The sequence below is a fragment of the Sturnus vulgaris genome, chromosome 18 (assembly GCF_052056855.1).
Source record: "Sturnus vulgaris isolate bStuVul1 chromosome 18, bStuVul1.hap1, whole genome shotgun sequence".
Taxonomy (NCBI): Eukaryota; Metazoa; Chordata; class Aves; order Passeriformes; family Sturnidae; genus Sturnus; species Sturnus vulgaris.
In genome coordinates this window covers 4,944,363-4,961,188 of record NC_142260.1, presented here as the reverse complement: position 1 = coordinate 4,961,188, position 16,826 = coordinate 4,944,363, and the positions used below count along the sequence as shown (strand labels likewise).

The 16,826-nt window shown below is 63.9% G+C and overlaps 2 protein-coding genes across 2 annotated transcripts; one reads left to right on the top strand and one right to left on the bottom strand.

Moving 5' to 3' along the window:
* The first annotated feature begins 517 nt into the window (after nucleotides 1–517).
* On the top strand, nucleotides 518–5,538 carry SIGIRR (single Ig and TIR domain containing). Its single transcript, XM_014878929.2, has 10 exons — nucleotides 518–736; nucleotides 2,432–2,537; nucleotides 2,813–2,999; nucleotides 3,090–3,220; nucleotides 3,384–3,524; nucleotides 3,623–3,766; nucleotides 3,842–3,944; nucleotides 4,024–4,174; nucleotides 4,662–4,842; nucleotides 4,953–5,538. The coding sequence occupies exons 2-10, from the start codon at nucleotides 2,531–2,533 to the stop codon at nucleotides 5,153–5,155; spliced, it is 1,248 nt and encodes a 415-aa protein (XP_014734415.2). The 5' UTR covers nucleotides 518–736; nucleotides 2,432–2,530; the 3' UTR covers nucleotides 5,156–5,538.
* Nucleotides 5,539–5,988: 450 nt separating this feature from the next.
* Nucleotides 5,989–14,593, bottom strand: PKP3 (plakophilin 3). Its single transcript, XM_088175735.1, has 16 exons — nucleotides 14,304–14,593; nucleotides 13,786–13,987; nucleotides 12,501–12,918; nucleotides 12,006–12,148; nucleotides 11,429–11,635; nucleotides 10,606–11,318; nucleotides 10,124–10,247; nucleotides 9,797–10,001; nucleotides 9,420–9,594; nucleotides 9,155–9,272; nucleotides 8,780–8,947; nucleotides 8,261–8,446; nucleotides 7,986–8,139; nucleotides 7,615–7,807; nucleotides 7,191–7,278; nucleotides 5,989–6,941 (listed from the first exon to the last, which is right to left on the bottom strand). Exons 1-16 carry the CDS (start codon nucleotides 14,591–14,593, stop codon nucleotides 6,906–6,908), a joined length of 3,420 nt encoding a protein of 1,139 aa, XP_088031861.1. The 3' UTR covers nucleotides 5,989–6,905.
* Nucleotides 14,594–16,826: the final 2,233 nt, after the last annotated feature.

Below are 16,826 nucleotides of genomic sequence, written 5' to 3'. Positions count from 1 at the left end.
AATCACATGCTGGTTGATGCTTTTGCAGCTCGGGCTGGGTGTTTGTCCAGAGGCTGCTGGTGTTGCTGTGACCACATCCATGCCTGGGGCGTGCCGAGGCTCTAATCACCTCCATGGTAATTAGCACAGGGGATACCTGCTGACCACCAGTGGCCACGGCTGGATCCAGCTCCCCACAGCCAGCACCAGCTGGAGCAACCACCTCCAGCACCAGCTTCATCTGGCAAAAGGGCTCTAAAGGCACAGAGAGAAGGAAAGGGAGGAGAAGGAAACGGAGACCCCACGATGCCCACAGGCACAGTTGATGGCAGGTTCTTCTTACCCTGACACCTCCGTGGGCTCTTCCAGCCATGGAAAACCAGGGGGCTCCTCCTTGGCCCCCAAGCCTTGTGACACCCGCTGGGTGTGCAGCTGTCCTCTTCCTGTTTTCTCTTTTTTCCTCTCTTTTCCCCGCCCCTGAAGCTGGAGCTGTTGAATTTTTCCCCCGAAGGTTCAGGTGGAGGTGGAGCAGTGGGAGGGAGGGACAGCCAGCCCTTCCCACGGGCCTGGCGCCCAGGGATTGGGGCAGCGGGAGCGCCCGGCCGAGGGCAGGGGCTGAACGGGGAGGAGAAATAGATAAACTATTAAAACAGAAAGAAAAAAAAAAAAGAGAAATTCCAAGCACTGATCTGGCCGGTCGGGTCGGCTCAAGAGGGAGGCGACGAGCAGGAAGCCTGCGGCTGGGGAAGCTCCAAAGGTAAATGCAGCTCTGTTCTGCTTCCCTTTCCATGCTGAAGCCACCTCAGATGAGGTCAATAGGGTTTCACCCTCACCCCATTCCCTGTGCGTTCCCATTCTGGCTCTCCTTGGCTCTCCTGCAGCTCTCCATCCCGCTTGCTCCCTCGGCACACACACCCCACAACTCCCTGGCCACGGTGCCTCCCTGCCCTCCTGGCTTTCGCCATGGCCGTGCTCCAGGGAATGCCTCGCCCAGCCATCATTCACCACCCCAAAAGGTCCACACGGTCCTCTTCCTCAAATCCGAGGTGCCCCCACGCCAGGAGACGTGGGAAATGGGAAATGCTGCCCGTTAGCCGGTGCTCCTCCCTCCCTGTCGTCCAACATTGTCATTCCCTGGAGCAAAGGGCTCCGGGGGTTTTGGGGCCTCCCCACGCCCCTGGCCGGGCTGCAGTTTGTTGGAGCTTCCTTATTCCGACCATCAGAGGAAATGGCTTGGGAGTAACCCATCCAGGATCCTCACGCCAGGCAGAGACAGCCCCACACTGCTCTTGTGAGTGTCTGCCACCCTTTCTCCATGTGAAATCCTGGTGGGCTGGCTCATCTCCATCCCCGGCCTCTCGTCTTCTTCCCTCCCTGGCCATGGAGAAACTCAGTTAATCCTTTAAGTATAAATCACTTCCAGCTGGTCAAGCTGAACATGTACTGGGCGTCTCTGGCGTACCTTGATCCCTGGTTTCACCCCATGCCTGGCACTAGGCTGTTCCAGAGGAAAGCACCGTGCCTGTATCCCTGCTCCAAGCCAGGCAGCACCACAGACCTCCCCTTCCCATTCCACACCAACGCACATGGGGGGGGACCAGCCCTGCTCCCACCCAAAATCAGGATGTATCCAGGAGTGCTGAAGCTCCAGAGCAAAGAGGAGCCGAGGGAGAGGCTTTCCCCCTCCTGACTCCCAGAGTTAGGCCGGGTGTTTACCATGGCAACCCTGGCACCGTGACATCCCTGAGACTCCCACCTGAGCCCCAGCACCCGCATCACCTGCATCAAGTGTGTGGGGACAGAGGAGCCCAGCCTTGCCAGGCTCTGCTCTGCTGTCTGCTCCCAGCATCTGCCTCTTCCCACGGGGCCATCGCAGCGACACCGCTGGTGATGCCAGCTGGGGGGTCCCTGTGTGCCATCCCTGTGCTCCCCGCTTGCCTGGAATGCTGTGCAACTGTGCCAATCCCTGGGCACGGCCACGGGGTAGCAACGCGCCAGGAACACCGCACCCATGAGGGAGCTCTCCAGGCGGGAGGCTGCGTTTCCATAAACAAAGCAGACCGCTGGTAATTAGCAGGTTCAAGGGCATGTCAGGCTGGAGGCAGCTCTGCAGCCCAGGCAGGGGCTTGGCAGCTGAAGGAGGTACCACTGAGACCCCCATGGTTTCCCATGGCTGAGCTCATTTCCCCACCTTAGTTTTGGATTTGGGCTGGAGGCGCATTTTTTAAATCCTGCAACCCTCAGCTGGTCATTAATCACCTCCCACACATAAATTCATGGTTAGGAAAGCCAGGCTGGGGAGGGCAGGTGACACTGTGGCCACCAGGCTGTGGGTGGGATGTGGCTTTGGCTTTGCCGCAGAGCAGCACCCACCACCCCCAGACGGAATGGAGGGGGGCGGCCGGGCCCTCCCTGTGCCAGCACTCACGGAGCCATTCCCGGTCTGTCCCAGGCCCAGCCCTCCCTGTGGCAGAGGCATCTGGACTTTGTTCCCCCCAGAAGACGCCCTGTGAGATGCCGGCAGCGCCCACGCCTGTCACCTGAGCACACCATGGCAGGTAGGTGAAATCCCAATTCTCCCCTGTTCTCAGCTGGGAAGGATCCCTGTGCAAGCTCAGCTGGGGGTCCCGCTCTGCTGTCACCTTTTAGGGTGCCAAGGGTCCTTCCCAGCCCCCCAAACCGGCTCAGCCTGTTACTTAACAGCCACGAACACCACTCACTGCCAGACCCCCAAGGCAGAGCTTGTTTTTCTGGGATGGCTACAGCAGTCACCTGCCCTGAGGGGAGCTGGATCAGCTTTCTCATCCAAACCCCCTCCTCTCTGTGCTCCCAGACCTTTGCAGCGTGCCCCCCGAAATCCTGGTGCCGGCTGCCAACGAGACGCTGGACTTAGTGCTGGGGAGCCTGGTCGAGCTGAACTGCACCGTGCGCTGGGCGGGCACCGAGCGCTGCCAGCCCATTCCTGCCTGGAGCAAGGATGGGCAGTGGCTGGGCAACGGGAGCAGCCAGGACACTGTCTGGTAACGAGCCTGCCCTGGGGACATCCATCCGTCTGCTTTTGGGGGGTGTCACCACACGGCCCGACCTACAGCATCCCCATGTCCTGTCAGGTCTGGCCAAAACTCCTCGGAGCAGCTCCTGGCCAGCGTCCTGCAGCTCAACCTCACCCACGATGCCGATTTTGGGGTGTTTGCCTGCTGGATCAGCAATGCCACAGCCACCTTCACCCTGCGGCAAGCAGGTAGGGACCTGCTGGGGACAGGGAGGGGGCATCCCACGGAGAGCCCAGGTGCATGGGGGGATTGAGGAGAGTGATAGGGGCCCTGCTGCCTCTCCCACATCGGGGTGCAAACCTGCACCAAACCCAGGTATGCTGCTCACTGTGCCCTTCTCTGTCCTGGCAGAGGCGGCAGGGCACGTGCCAGCGGTGCTGGCAGCCTTCCTAGTCCTGATACTCCTGCTGCTCCTGGCTGTGCTCTATGTCCAGTGCCGCCTGAATGTGCTCCTCTGGTACCGGGACCGCTATGGAGAGCTGGAGATGAACGGTGAGCTGGAGGTGACATCCCACTGGGAACAGCCTCCCGTGGTCCGGGGGGGTCACACAGCCTTTCCCGTGTTATCCCTGCTCTGTGGATCTCCCCAGATGGGAAGCTGTATGATGCCTACGTCTCCCACGCCACTGCCCCCGATGACCGAAAGTTCGTCCACTTCATCATGAAGCCGCAGCTGGAAAACCGTCACGGCTACAAGCTCTTCCTGGATGAGCAAAACATCCTGCCCAACTCAGGTAGGCACCACACAGGGCTGGGCAGGGGCTGGCACAGGGACCTACTTGGGGGCTTGACACCCTTTTTGCCCACAGAGCCATCAGCTGACCTGATCATGAATGTCAGCCGGTGCCGGCGCCTCATCGTGGTGCTCTCCGTCGCGTACCTGGAGCAGGATTGGTGCAACAGCAGCTTCAGGTAGGAACAGAGCAGCTCCCATAGGAGAGGAGAGGGGCTGGAGGGTCCCTCACCCTCCTGGCACCCACTTGTCTCGCAGGGAAGGGCTCTGGAGGCTGCTGGAGCTTTCCAGGAAACCCATCTTCATCGTCTTCGAGAGCCAGTACCGGGAGATCACTCATCCCGCCATCACCCTGCTGAAGCAGCACCGAAGCACAGTGACCCTGCTAGTGTGGAGAGCCGGCTCCATGGTGAGTGCTGAGCAGGACTCTGACCTCCCCCCAGCACCCCACAGTGCCAGCCTCCCAGCTCCCCATTTTGGGTCAACCTCCTTGCTGCCCTCTGGGGCTGTTCCCCAGGCTCCAGTGTTAAAGAGCAGGTTGGACATTTCAAAACCCAACCAGAACAGCCCTGAATCTGGGAGTTCACCTCCCCAAACCTGCATGGTCAGGACCCTGTGACACTCCAGAGTCTCCCCAGCCTCAGCTGCCAGAGAGGAGCTTAGGCCCAGGACCACTCTGGCCCTTTCGGGGCCAGGCTGGGAGCCGGAGCCCTGGGGAGCGTTCCGGCAGGTCGGGCCGGTTTCTCCGCCGGCGCCTGGGCACGGTGCCACGCCAGAGCACAGCCCTCACCTTGGCCGAGCTCCTAGCGCCGGGGAGAGCGAGCCGAGCCCGTGAAACCCTGCGGGGCCGCGCTCCGGGAGTCCCGGCCCGGCTCATCCCCTCCCGGCCCCTGCAGACCCCATCGTCGGACTTCTGGAAGGAGCTGTGCCTGGCCCTGCCGCGCAAGGTGTCCTTCCCAGGGAGCGTGGGGGACCCGCAGACCCAGCTGCAGGAGGACAAGGACCCCATGCTGATCCTGCACAGCAGCTACCTGGACAGCGCGGGAGACCTGGACCCGGACGGGGACCTCGGCACAGGTCCGTGTCTCTGCTGCTTCTCCTGAGGGGACAGATGCGCCCTGGAGGTCGCTCCTGCGCTTTCCAGCCTCTTCCCCCTCCACCTAAACCCATCTCCCTCCTCCTGCCAGGCCTCCGAGGGCGTGTCTTTGGAAGCCCCCCGCCGCCCCGCCTCGGTGGCCACGGCATTCCCAGGGCTCCGGCATCCAGCGGGATGGAGAATGCGCAGCTGCGGGACGGGCAGCGCTCCGAGCTCGACGTCTCGGATCTGGGATCGCGCAACTACGGCGCCCGCACGGACTTCTACTGCCTGGTGACAGAAGATGACATCTGAGCAGGACCACAGGTGTGCCCCATTCCCGTGGGGACACACGGACCAGGTCACGGCCGAGAAGCCCGGGAGTTAGGATGGGATCAGAGCCACGGCCATGCTGGGAAAGCAGGAGCTGGCGCCGAAGTGGAAAACCGGAAAACCATCACCAGGAGCACCCTGCCCGCAAGACCTTAGTGCCACCCCTGGGTGCCACCCAGTTGGCTGGGCCCTGTCCCTTGCTGTGGGCAGCAGGGACGTTCTTCCAGCGTGAGGGACAAGTGCTGGGATGGGTGATGCTCTCCGAGGAACAACGTGCCCCAGCCCCAGGGAGTGCCCGACAGGAGTGGCGGCAGCACCTTTGCCCCATGGAAACCCCCGTGACAATAAAAGGCTGCTGCACCCACTGAGCCTGTCCCTGATGGCGACACAGGTGACATGGGGAGGGGGTGTCTCCTCATCACAGGCAGTGCTTTGTTCTGTCCTTCCCACACTAACTGGGAGTGTGGCATGGCACCACAGGGTGAGCTCACCCTGTGCTGGAGTCACCGGGGCACTCTCCCCCCTCCCAGGTGCCATCCAAACGCAGGTGCAGGCGGGCATCACTCAAGGCCTTTATTTCAGGGGTACACAGGGCTGGGGGGGTTGTACACGGAGAGCTGCAGAGCCAAACAGCGCCTGACCCTGAGCCATGACCGCGCTGGTGCTGCTCACCATGGGGGCCACTCCAGCCCCTCCACCTGCTCCCCCCATCCTCCCACCCCTCTACCTACTCTACATCATCCCCCCCAAGGTGTCCTGTGCCCCCCAAGCCTGGGGGCTCCCCCAGCCCCAAAGCCACCCCCAGCCCACCCATGTGTCCCCTCCCAGCCACCACCATGGCACAGAGAGCTCTGGACCCGTCTGCACCCAGCACCGGGCACATCTCCCCACCCCTGGGGCGATGCTGCTCAGCAAACACAGCCCTGCCCGGATCCTGCTGCGCCAGCAGGGCCCAGCCCTGGCAGCAGCTGGTGAGGAGCAACAGCAGCAGCTCTGCCACGCTGGGACAGTCCCCATGGGGTGACAGGTGGGGCCCTGAGGCCCTCCCAGTGTTCCTGCAGTGAGGGCACAGGCAGCCCCATCAGACACAACCCCCTGCCTGCCCTCCCTAGCAAAGGGGGGACGCAGTGTTGTCATGGTGTCACTTCCCAGCTCCCTGCAGGTGCTGTGCCACCCCATAAACTGTGGGAAGCCACCTCAGAGCCCTCCAAGCCCCCAAGCCATGCAAAGCCCCATCCCCACCAAGCCAGGGCAGAACAAAAGTGTAACCCACAGCACATCCCACATTGGCACAGGGCACGGACACCCCCCCAGCCCCACAGGTTAAGGAGCTGGGATGAAGCACCCCCAAAAGCCCCCTGGCCCCAGAATTGCTCTACAGGAGCCTTCCCAAATCCCTGCAGCTCCTGCCCCCTGTCAAGCTGCAGGACAAGTTTTGCAGACAACTGCCTGAGAGTGGGGAGGGCCCCTACGGGGTGCTATGGGACAGCCCCCCCTAACTGGAGTCCCAGTGGGGCCCCACAGCAGAGCCAAAAGCAGCTGCTGGCTTTAAGGCTGGGCAAGAGGGAGGACAAGTGCCCCCCAGCCAGGGAAAGGGACCCAGTGAAGGGCAGAGGCATGTGGGATGTAGGGATTTGGCTACGGAGCAGGGGTCCGGCGGCGAGCAGCCTCTCCACGGCATGGCCGGCAGCATGGAGCATCCCAGCGAGGCATTCCAGCTCCCAGGGTGTCCTCAGAGGCTGAGGAAGTCCTCCTTCCGGTACCCTTTCTGCAAGGAGACAACCCCCATCAGGAACACAGAGCCCCTCTGCTCCAGCACTGATGAGCCACACCATCCCCACCCCACCTGCACAGGGACAACGCTCTGGGATGTCCCCACACCTGAGGAAAAGCAGGCATGGAATGGGGCCCCACAGGATCCTGGGAAGCATTTGGGTGGTGTGGCTCTCCAGGATGAATCCTTGAGTCCCTAGGGATCCTCCCACTGGCTACAGGAGGCTCTGGAATGAGTACGTACCATCTTGAAGTCCCGGTGGAGCTTGGTGTACTGCCACATGTTTCCCAGGAGGCTGGCGGCAGCTCGGGAGGACTTCTCGTTGTCGGAGCTGGGAAAGGGACAGGATGCAATGAGGTTTTGGGGACCACCGAGCATGGGACAGTGCCCACCAGCCCAAAGAGACCACCCCAATGGGGACCAGAGGGACTGGGGGCTTAGTGTGGGTGGGGAGAGGCAGGAGGTGAACATCTGGATCCCACCACAACAGGCAGGAGCAGAGAGAGGTTCCCTGATTGGAAAAGGCAGTTGTGGTGATGGTGAGGTGTCTTTACGGGGTGACAAAGGGCTGGCAGATGGCCACGAGGCTACTCTGAGCCGGTCTGGGGACTCCCAACACCAAGGCTTGGGAAGGGAAACCCTCTTCCATTGTGCTGGCAGCTCCCACCTGTCCCGTCGCTTCTTGATGAAGAAGAGCTTCCTGAGGCCATCAAAGTAGACGATGTCACGGGCAGCCATGGGGCTCTCCACCACCAGGTTGTTGAGTACTGCGATGATGTTCACGATGACATCAGCGGGCGGGGCCTTGTCCCCAACACTTCCTGGCAGCTTCTCGATCAGGTGGCTGACGACCTTGGTGGCTGTGGGCAAAGTGAACATCAGGGCTAGTGGCCAGAGCCATGGGGACAGAGGATGGAGCAGTCTGCAGGCTCAGCTGCAAGTGGGGATGCAGCCGGCAGGATGTGGCTGGAGATAATGGGAGGCAAAGGAAAAGGTTGGGAAGCACCTCCCCTGCCCTGGTTCAGCCCTGGCACTCACACATCTCGTCCTTGTTGCGGGCATGGCGGGACAGGTTGCGGATGAGGCCGGTGAGGGAGCGCAGCTGGTGGTGGTCGGCGGTGCGGACACGGTCCAGCACGGGATTCAGGATGCGCTCCTGCTCCAGCGCCAGCCGGCTCAGCACACCCGCCCACTGCAAGGCAAACACCCCCTTGGAGACTCCACCAGCTCCCTCCTCCCTCCAACTCACGGGGAGCAGGTCAGGGTGAGCCAGGGCAGGTTGTGGGGACCCCCCTGCTCTCCCCAGGCCTCACCCTGCGGTCCCCGGCTGTGATGTTCTGCAGGGCGCCCGAGGCTGCCTCTGTCGTGTGCTTGTTGAGCTCGCAGCGCTGCAGCAGCCGGTTGTAGATGCCCACGATCTGCGGGTTCCAGAGCCACTCCATGCCCTTGGGGTCCTTGGAGACCTCCGTGAAGGTGACGATGTCCGCGTTCAGGTAGTGCTGAGGGACAGGGGCACTGTTAGACTCTGGGGATGTCCTCTCTGCAGTGTCCCTCACTGCCGGTGTTCCTTTTTCCCTGCCTGCCTGGCCTGAACTGCTGGGCAGGGAGCTGGCAGGTCACCCTGGCTGCAGCATGCCCCATGGCATGGAAAAGCAGGGGTTCAGCACCCTGATTCACCCCAAACACCTGATTCACCCTCTGCTGAGCTCACCTCTGTGTCCCACCCACAGCCGAGGATAGCGTCCACCTCCACCCTGGCATCACCTCCACCCTGGCATCACCCCCAGTGCCAGCCCCGCCCTGGTGACACGGCCAGGAAGTGCCCCACTGACCTCCCGGGCTTTCTTGCTCTGGGGGCTGAAGCAGCCCACCAGCTCCCCTGTCATTGTGCCACCCGCGTTCCTCCGGTGGCCCTCGAGGCGCTGGAGCGAGGATGGGGGCATCTCGTCGTACAGGCGGTAGGAGAGGTTGCGCAGGACACAGACAGCGTTCTCCACGCTCTGGGGGGCACAGGGGACACGAGAGCGTCATCCCTGGGCCACCTGCAGGGTGTGTCCAGCTGGCACAGGTGCTCCATGGCAGAGTCATGACACCGGCTGTGCCCAGTGAGCCCAGATGGAGCCAGGCTGGTTCTCCCAGCAGGACATCAAGATGTGCCTTTGCACAACGGGATGAGGGAACAGCACCTTAGCTCCCACAACACCAACCTTGTCCTCCGACTTCCCCACCTCCAGGGAGCTGTTCACGTAGTGGATCATGGAGTCCACCAGCCCGTGGCACTCACGCATCTTCTGCCGGGTCTGCTGGCTGGCAGAGCTCAGGTTCCTGCATGGAACGGGGTTCTGTCATGGAGAGAAGGGGATCCCCCACAGCCACCCCTCCCTGAGCCCAAAAAAGAGCCCTGCAGACAGTGTTCCTATCTCTTCCTCCCTCCAAAACTTTGCTCCCAGTGGGAGGACCTGAAAGAGATACCTGAGGAAGCCTGTGGAGTTATAAAAGATCTCTGCCTCTGAGGGGTTCTGCTGGATGACACCCGAGCCCCCTAACCCAGAGAGAGGGACCAAGACCAGGTCTGTGAGCTGCTCCAGCGTGTCCCGGGCCAGGCGATCCTTCAGGTTGTCACTGGAGGACAGATTCCACAGGATCCCTGCACAAAGGGGAACCGTCAGCACCAGAGCGGCTGGGAGAGCACATCCACCCCAACTCCCCTCCCCGGGGGGCTCATGCTGGTGAAAACGATGCAAAGAGATCATCCCCATGGAGCATCATCTCAGCTCCACTCACATGAGGGGAGTAAGGACCACCCCCAGGGGAGGGGGATCCTCGCCCACCCCACCACTGTCCCCAACCTGTGACATTCTTGCGGAGCTCGTCGTCGGGCTCCCGCAGGGTGCGCATGAGCTCGTAGATGCCGTTCTCCTCCACCAGCGCCAGCTTGTTCTCGGCGTTGTCGTAGATGAGGTTGCGCATGGCGCCGGTGGCGTGGCGCTGCACCTCCTGGTTCGGGCTGTTGAACAACTTCACCAGCTTGGGCATGGCCTGCAGGCTACGGGCCTGGGGAACAGCCCGGGGGGGTCAGACATGCTGTGCTCCCAGGGCTCCCTCCGGCCCCTGCACCTGCCCACGGTGTCAGAGAGGCTGGGAAACCCCCTGCTCCCACCCTTCCAGGGGCTCACCTGCTTCTTGGCGCTGCTGTCGCTGTAGCATTTGTGCTGCAGATAGGCAGCGCCCAGCACCTGCAGGTTGGGGTCACTGGCGATCAGGTACTTCACGGCCGAGGGCAGGTCGATGTCGTCAAACCTGGAACCACAGCCAGGTGAGTCTCAGCAGAACATCCTACAGGATACTCCACCTCTGCGCCTTGTCATGTTCACCATCTCCAAGGAGCCCCGCCAACCCATCTCCTTCCCACTGTGATCTGGGCATGGGACTCCATTCCCAACAGGATGAGCATCATCTTCCTGATATATCTCAGGATGCGTCCATGGAGGAGCCAGGGTCAGAGGCAGGACACACTTGGTCCATCACCACGGGACCAAGCTGCACCCACATCCCACCCCTCGTGCCCAGTGGGAGCTGGAGGGGTCCACCCTGCCCTGGCAAGTAACCACAGCAGAGACAAGGACCACAACACCCCGGAGCAGCCCCTGGCCCTCACCCTCCAGCGTGGTGCCCGAGCAGCGTGCTGTGCCCGTTGTACATCTCCATGGCGCGCGGCTCGGCCAGGTGATGTCCGGACTCGGCCAGGCTGCGCACGGAGGGGGCGCGGGAGCTGTGCTCCCCCAGCCCCAGGAAGGCGCCGCTGCCTCCGGCCGGCACCGTGCCAAAGGAGCCGGTGCTGAGGCGCGAGCGGTTGTTGCTCTGGAAGCGCTGCAGCGTGCGCATGGCGGGAGCACGGATGGTGCGGCTCGGCGGCCCCTCGGTGCCGTCCAGCCAGTCGCAGGCGGCCTTGGAGGCCGTGCCGGAGCTCAGCTGCCGCTCGTAGGCGAACGAGCGGCCGAAGCCGCCGCCGGCCTGGCTCTTGTAGAGCTGCCGGTGCCCCGGCGCGTCCAGCTGCTCTGACAGGACGCTGTAGCGGTCATCGGCGAGCGGGAGGGGCCCGTCAGCCAGGCGCAGGGAGCGCAGCGACAGCGTGTCCAGGTTCTGCCGGCAGCGGAAGTTGCGCTCGTGGAAGGAGATGGGCCGCGGCGAGGTGGTGGCCACCTGTGAGGCCGCATAGCCGGCCACGTAGGCACGGCCCTTGGCCGTGGCCAGGCCCCCGTTGCTGATGGTGGCCACGCGCTTGTGAGGGGTGAGGTCCACGGCCGAGCGCGAGGACCAGCCACTGCCCCGCAGCGTGCCAAAATCCTTCTTGGCCAGCGGCTGGTACAGCTGCAAAGGGGAAAATGAAAGGTTAGGAATCCATCCCTCTGTTCTCACCAGGGGAGCTCAGAGCTCTCCCCAGCAGAGCCGAGGCAGGGGACAGAGCCCCCGGTACATACCGAGGCTTTGGGGTCCACGCCATTGCTTTGGGAGCGGGAGCTGAAGGAAGAGCGCAGGGTCGAGCTGTACTGACCACCTGCAGGACAGCCACAGAGGAGGCAGTGTGAGCATGGGCAGGGCAGAGCAGGGCGGGATCTGCAGAGCAAAGATTGCCCCAGCTCATCCCAGGGGGACCTGCTGTAGGAACCACGGCAGCACAAGCAGAGCTAGGGGGATAAAGGGGTGGGAGGAGGCCGCCTTCACCTGCCCGCTGGCCATGGCGAGCAGAAGTGGCCTCCCCGCCCTGCCTCGTTTCCCGACGGCGAGGGCACTAATTGCCACCTTGGCGGAGAGGCCACGGATCAGCCCGGTCCCCCCAGCCGCAGCTGGATCAGCAGCCCAGGTATCCCCTACAGCCAGTGCCGGCTCCCCCGCCCTGAGAACGGCACCTTGGCAGGGACCTGGCCACCCCACTGCTCCCCATGGCACCTCACGCTGCACATCTGCCCTGCCACCGCCCCAGGGCTGCCGGCGGGACGGGACAGGGACGGGACAGGGACGCCGCCAGTGCTTGGTGGTGCCAGCAGTGTGACTCACGCCTGGGGCAGCCCTCGGGGTGTCACAGGGGTCCGTCCCCACCGCCGGGGTGCCCAGCACGGGGGTCGGGGCTCGGGGGATCCCGGTGGTGCCGGGCGCGGCAGCAGGGCGGAGGCCGCCGGCGCAGACGTTAAATGGAGGAGCTGGAGCCCGGCCAGCGCTGCCGCTCAGGGCTGGGGGGGCTCTGCCAGGGCGGGAAAATCCTCCCCCCTGCCAACCCAACGCAGGGCGTGCGACCCCACCAGCGCAAAGCCCTCCAAGGGCACCTGGGGGAACTGAGACAGGACCCCGAGTGGGGTGAAACGAGCCCACGCTGGGGCTCAGCGACCCCTGGTCCCAGTGCTGGCGATGCTCGGGGGCGGTCGGGGGGCTCGGTCAGGGTGGGGGGCACCGCCCAACCCGCAGCCAGGGTGCACCCAGAGCCCAGTGCCGGCCGAGGGGCTGCCACCGCCCTTCCCACTGCGTGTTCCCAGGGGGTCCCGGGGGGTCTCTCACCTCTGGTGCTGTCGGGGAGGTCCTCGGGGCGGGCGGGTGCTTGTCCCCGCAGCATCATGCGGATGCGGACCTGCTCCTGGACACGGGCGCTGCGCAGCCGCTGGGCCTCGGCCGCCTCCCGGCCACGCTCGTCCAGCTGCCGGTCCGAGGGCAAGGCCAGCGAGCAGACACCGGCCTCGGGCTGCAGGGCCGACAGCAGGAAGGCATTAGTCTCCTGCATGGCGGCGAGGGGCAGCCCGGCCGCCCTGCGCAGGTGAGCGGCGGCAGTGGCGGCGTTCCGGCGTTCCCCAGCCGTAGGGAGGCTCCGTCCCGGCCCGTCCGTCCCGCCCCGCCGCCACGCCTCAACGGGAAAAGCAGGGGGCCCCACCGGGGCTACTGTCACCATTGACACCACTGTCACCGCCACAGGTGGAGGTGCCTAGGGGCGACCTCGCAGGGATGAGGGAGGTGGGTGGTCCAGGGGTCTGGGGGTCCTACCTTGGGAAAAGTCAGGAGCCCCTCAGACAGGTCAGCCCCCGACTGCTGGGCAGCCACACCAGTGAGCCCCAGACCCCCATACTGTCCCATCAGTGAGCCCAAGATCCTTAGGCAACCTGCCAGAAGAGCCCTGGGACCCCCAGAAGCCTCCCCATTGATCCCAGGGATCTCTCCCATTCAACCCCTCCCCATTGATCCCAGGGATCTCTCCCATTCAACCCTGGATGCTCACATTGTTCCTCCAGTGAGACCTGAAGTCTCATGGTGTCTCCTAAGAGAGCTCCAGACCCCTGGAGAACCTTCCTATTGATTTCCAGAGACTCACACAGCCTTGCCACTGAGCCCAGCCACTACAATGTCCTTCTAATGAACTCAAGGCCCCCAGAAACCTCCAAGGAGAGTGGTCTGGAGCCGCATATGACTTCTCTGTACAGCTCTGGACCCCTAGATTGTCAGTCCAGTGAGCCCCAGACGCCCACATGGGCTCCCAGGAGCGTCCCAGATCACCAGGGAGACTCCTGGACCAGCCCTGACCACAAAGCATCCCCTTCACAGGGGCCCCCAGATCGCTCCAGCCACTTTCCAGGAGCACTCTGGACCCCCATCTGGCCCAGGGGTCCTGTCTGGAGTGGGGGCTCCCTACAGAAATTCCTGGCTGGGCCGTCCCTGCTTTGCTTTTCAAATCAGCCGGTGAATGAAGAAACAACAATAATAAAAAAGGGGCGGCTGAGCGCCGCGGGCCGGTGGTGACGAACGCGGTGACTCAGGCCCTGTATGTCACCACAGGTACTAATTAGCCTCGCCCCACCTGCCGAGCCGCCCCGTCACAGCCACACTGGGGACACCGCATCCCCCCAGCCCGCAGTGCCGGGATCAGCTCCCGAAATCTCCCAAAATCCCCCCATTGCCAGGCCATGCTGCTGTGGGCCTGCAGGCCCGGCTCATGGCTGACCAGAGTCGTGGCCGTGCTCAGGCCCGGCTCGGGGTCACAGCGGCTCCGTGACAGCGGCCTGGTGGTTTGGGGTGAGCGTGGCCACGCGGGCCTGGCTCTGTGGCCAGGCCTGGCTCAGCGCTTGGCGTCACCGACAGCAGCGTTCGGGGCTGGGCCGGGTTTACAACACCCGGCAGTGACACCGTGTGTGCGCTTCGGTCGGGGGTGAAAAGGGCGGCTGTCCCCGAGGAATGTGCCGCCGTCAGCAGGAGCCATGGCAGGGGCGGGGTGGTGGCAAGAGCTGCAGGCCAGCACTTTGGGGTGACAGTCCCTCAAATCCCCCTCCTTGGTGACACCATCCCGATATGCCAAGAACCAACATGAGGGTAACCCACCTCCCCAGCTCTGGGGTTTGTGGGACCCTCCTTCTGTCCAGGAGCCACCCCTGAGCCTTTTGGGGTACAGCACCCAGGAAAACCCCCGAGGTCCCCTCCCTCTTCTCCCACTGCGGCACCACCCCATGGGTGCACCGGGTTTTGGCAGAGCTCGGCGGGCGCTCCCAACCCTGCGAGCCCGGATGAATCACGGGTTCCCCCCGCAGCGGGCGGAGGGGGTGGATCGCTCCCTCTGCAAGCCACCACTTGCCCACCATCCCCGTGCCAGAATCCCGCGGGATCAGGGCCATCCTGGGAGGACCCCAGCCCCGGGGGACAGAGGGGCTCCGGGGACAACCCTGAGCCCACTGGCAGCCCCACCTTCCCCCAAGCTCTGTCTCCCTCCCAAACAAACCCCCATTCCCCCAGCCTAACACTGCCCTGCAGCTGACAAATGGAAATCTGGGGGTCCCGGGGGATTCAAGGAATGCTTGGAGCTGGAATGGGCAGCGCTGGCCTCATCAAGCAGTTTGTTAATTGGGGAAGGGTCGGACAGGAGGGGGGATACACCAGGGGGCTTAAAAACAGCAAATCAGCACAAAGAAAACATTTGAAGCAGAATTGAGGGATTCCCGAGGGGATCCGACCACAGCTGGAATGACACAGAGTTAAATAAACCCAATCCGCGGTCCCTAAAGCAGCCGCTGACCACCCCCCAGCCTGGAGACACCTCTGTCACTCCCTCGTGGGGTGACAGAGCCGCATTCCCAGAGACCCCCGGCTCCTGGGAGCGCCGCGTCCTCTCCCACCCCCCCGAACAGCACCGTCCCCACGCCCGGGTCCCCAGGGCTGGCCGTGCCCGCCGGGGGACATCGGTGTCGGCGCAGGGAGTGGCTCCAGGCATCCCGGACACCGCGCGCACGTGCCAAAAGCCACGCTGGGGACACCGAGGCACAGGGAGAGAGGCACAGGGAGGGAGGGAAAAGCCTCCTGGCCAGAGCTGGCCGGTGTTGGGCAGCCACCAGACCCATATGTCGGAGCCCCCAGAACCCGGCACCAGCCTGACCAGTGGATGGGGACAGGGTGCGTGGCAGGGCGAGTGACACCGGCTCTCCCCAGGGACTCGCGATGGGGACAGCGGTGACGATGGCCGCGGGAGTGAGTGGCCAGCACGTACCTGGGTGGGTGGCCCCGGAGGGCCGCTGTCCTGTAGCATCCTCGGGCAGGCAGGTGCACCCCTGGGTGCTGCGGGGTGCGGGTGGGCGCCGGCGTCTGCGGCGGGCGTGGGGCGAACGGGCCCGCCCCGCACCTCGCCCAACCAGTCTCCTCGCCGGGGTTTTGCATGGAACCCGCTCGCCTCCCCGCCAAGGCTGGGATCTCGGGGCTCACCGGGGCTCCTCACAATCTTCAGCACGGCCAGGGGTCCGGGGGGGGCCAGACCCCACAGCAGAGCCACGTCTCAGCCACTTTCATGATGCTGCAAAGAGTCCCCAGGGATCCCCACCGGCACCATGGCCGTGATCCAATCTGGCATTCCCACCACGTCCCTCTGAACACCCAGCTCGGGCACCCACGGGTGCAATAGGGAGGGGTTGGGGGTGCCAGAAGGAGAAGATGGAGGAGAGGCAGAGTTTGGGGGGCACATACGTTTTTTGGGATGCAGGGGGCTGCCCCTGGTTCGCAGGGAGCGTGTTTGTGTGCGTGGGATGGAGCAGGAGCCCTTTGAAGCCAGATAAGCTGAGAGGGAGCGTTTGAAACGGGCCAAACCAGTTTGGGGGGCCACGACTTAGCTCCTACCACCACTAACCCAGGCCCCCCACCACACCCCACACTCAGCAGGGGACGCCAGGAGGGAGCCCCCTGGCAAAGCCCAGGGCAGGGCAGGAGGTGCCTCTACATGGCCACTGCTGTCACGTGTGGCCCATTCTCGGCCTGGGGGTGTCAGGAGGTTCCTGTGCTCCCCTCATCCTCCACGACCTCCCCTCTCAGGCTGGGGCAGCCCCTCAGCCAGGGAACTCCAGGCTGGAGTTCGCCTCCACCACCCCGGACAAGCCCTGACGCCTTTGCGTCAGTGTCTCCCCAGGGCAGGGAGGGTCAGGGCTGATCCTCCAGGAGTGGGGGACCTGCCCGCACCCCGCTGTCACCTGGGGCTCCAACACCTGGCCCTGTGGCTCCTGCAATCCCCATGATCCCTGTGTCATCCCGTGGCCACAGCTCAGCCACCAGCAGAGAAACAAACCCTCCGGCGTTGTGCTGCTGGCCCTGTCCCAAGCAGACACCATCAGCTGGCCCCAAACTGTCCCCAGCACCAATGGGGATGGCACTGCCGGCACCAGTCCCTCCCAGCACCAGTGGCAGCTCTGGATTTGGCTGGGCCCAATGCCTGCTCCGATGGTAGTGGCTTTTGGGGCTCTCCTGGCTGGGAAGCTGCTGGAAAAGCTGTGCCTAAGGCCAGGCTGGTTTTGGGGTAGGACTGGTGGCCCGGGGGCCATGGGGCCACCCGCTCTGCCCAGCCACAGACCAGCTCCCGGCGCAGCGGGCACA

Excerpts from the sequence above, each read along its gene's own strand:
- SIGIRR (XM_014878929.2), top strand. Across the intron at positions 3,525-3,622 it reads TGGAGAGCTGGAGATGAACG|ATGGGAAGCTGTATGATGCC; the intron begins GTGAGCTGGAGG and ends GGATCTCCCCAG. Across the intron at positions 3,945-4,023 it reads TGGTGCAACAGCAGCTTCAG|GGAAGGGCTCTGGAGGCTGC; the intron begins GTAGGAACAGAG and ends CTTGTCTCGCAG.
- PKP3 (XM_088175735.1), bottom strand. The coding sequence starts at position 14,593 with ATGGCCCTGATCCCGCGGGATTCTGGCACGGGGATGGTGGGCAAGTGG. Across the intron at positions 11,636-12,005 it reads CCCCGAGGGCTGCCCCAGGC|CTCTGCTTGTGCTGCCGTGG; the intron begins GTGAGTCACACT and ends TTATCCCCCTAG. Across the intron at positions 8,447-8,779 it reads AGAGCAAGAAAGCCCGGGAG|CACTACCTGAACGCGGACAT; the intron begins GTCAGTGGGGCA and ends CCTGTCCCTCAG.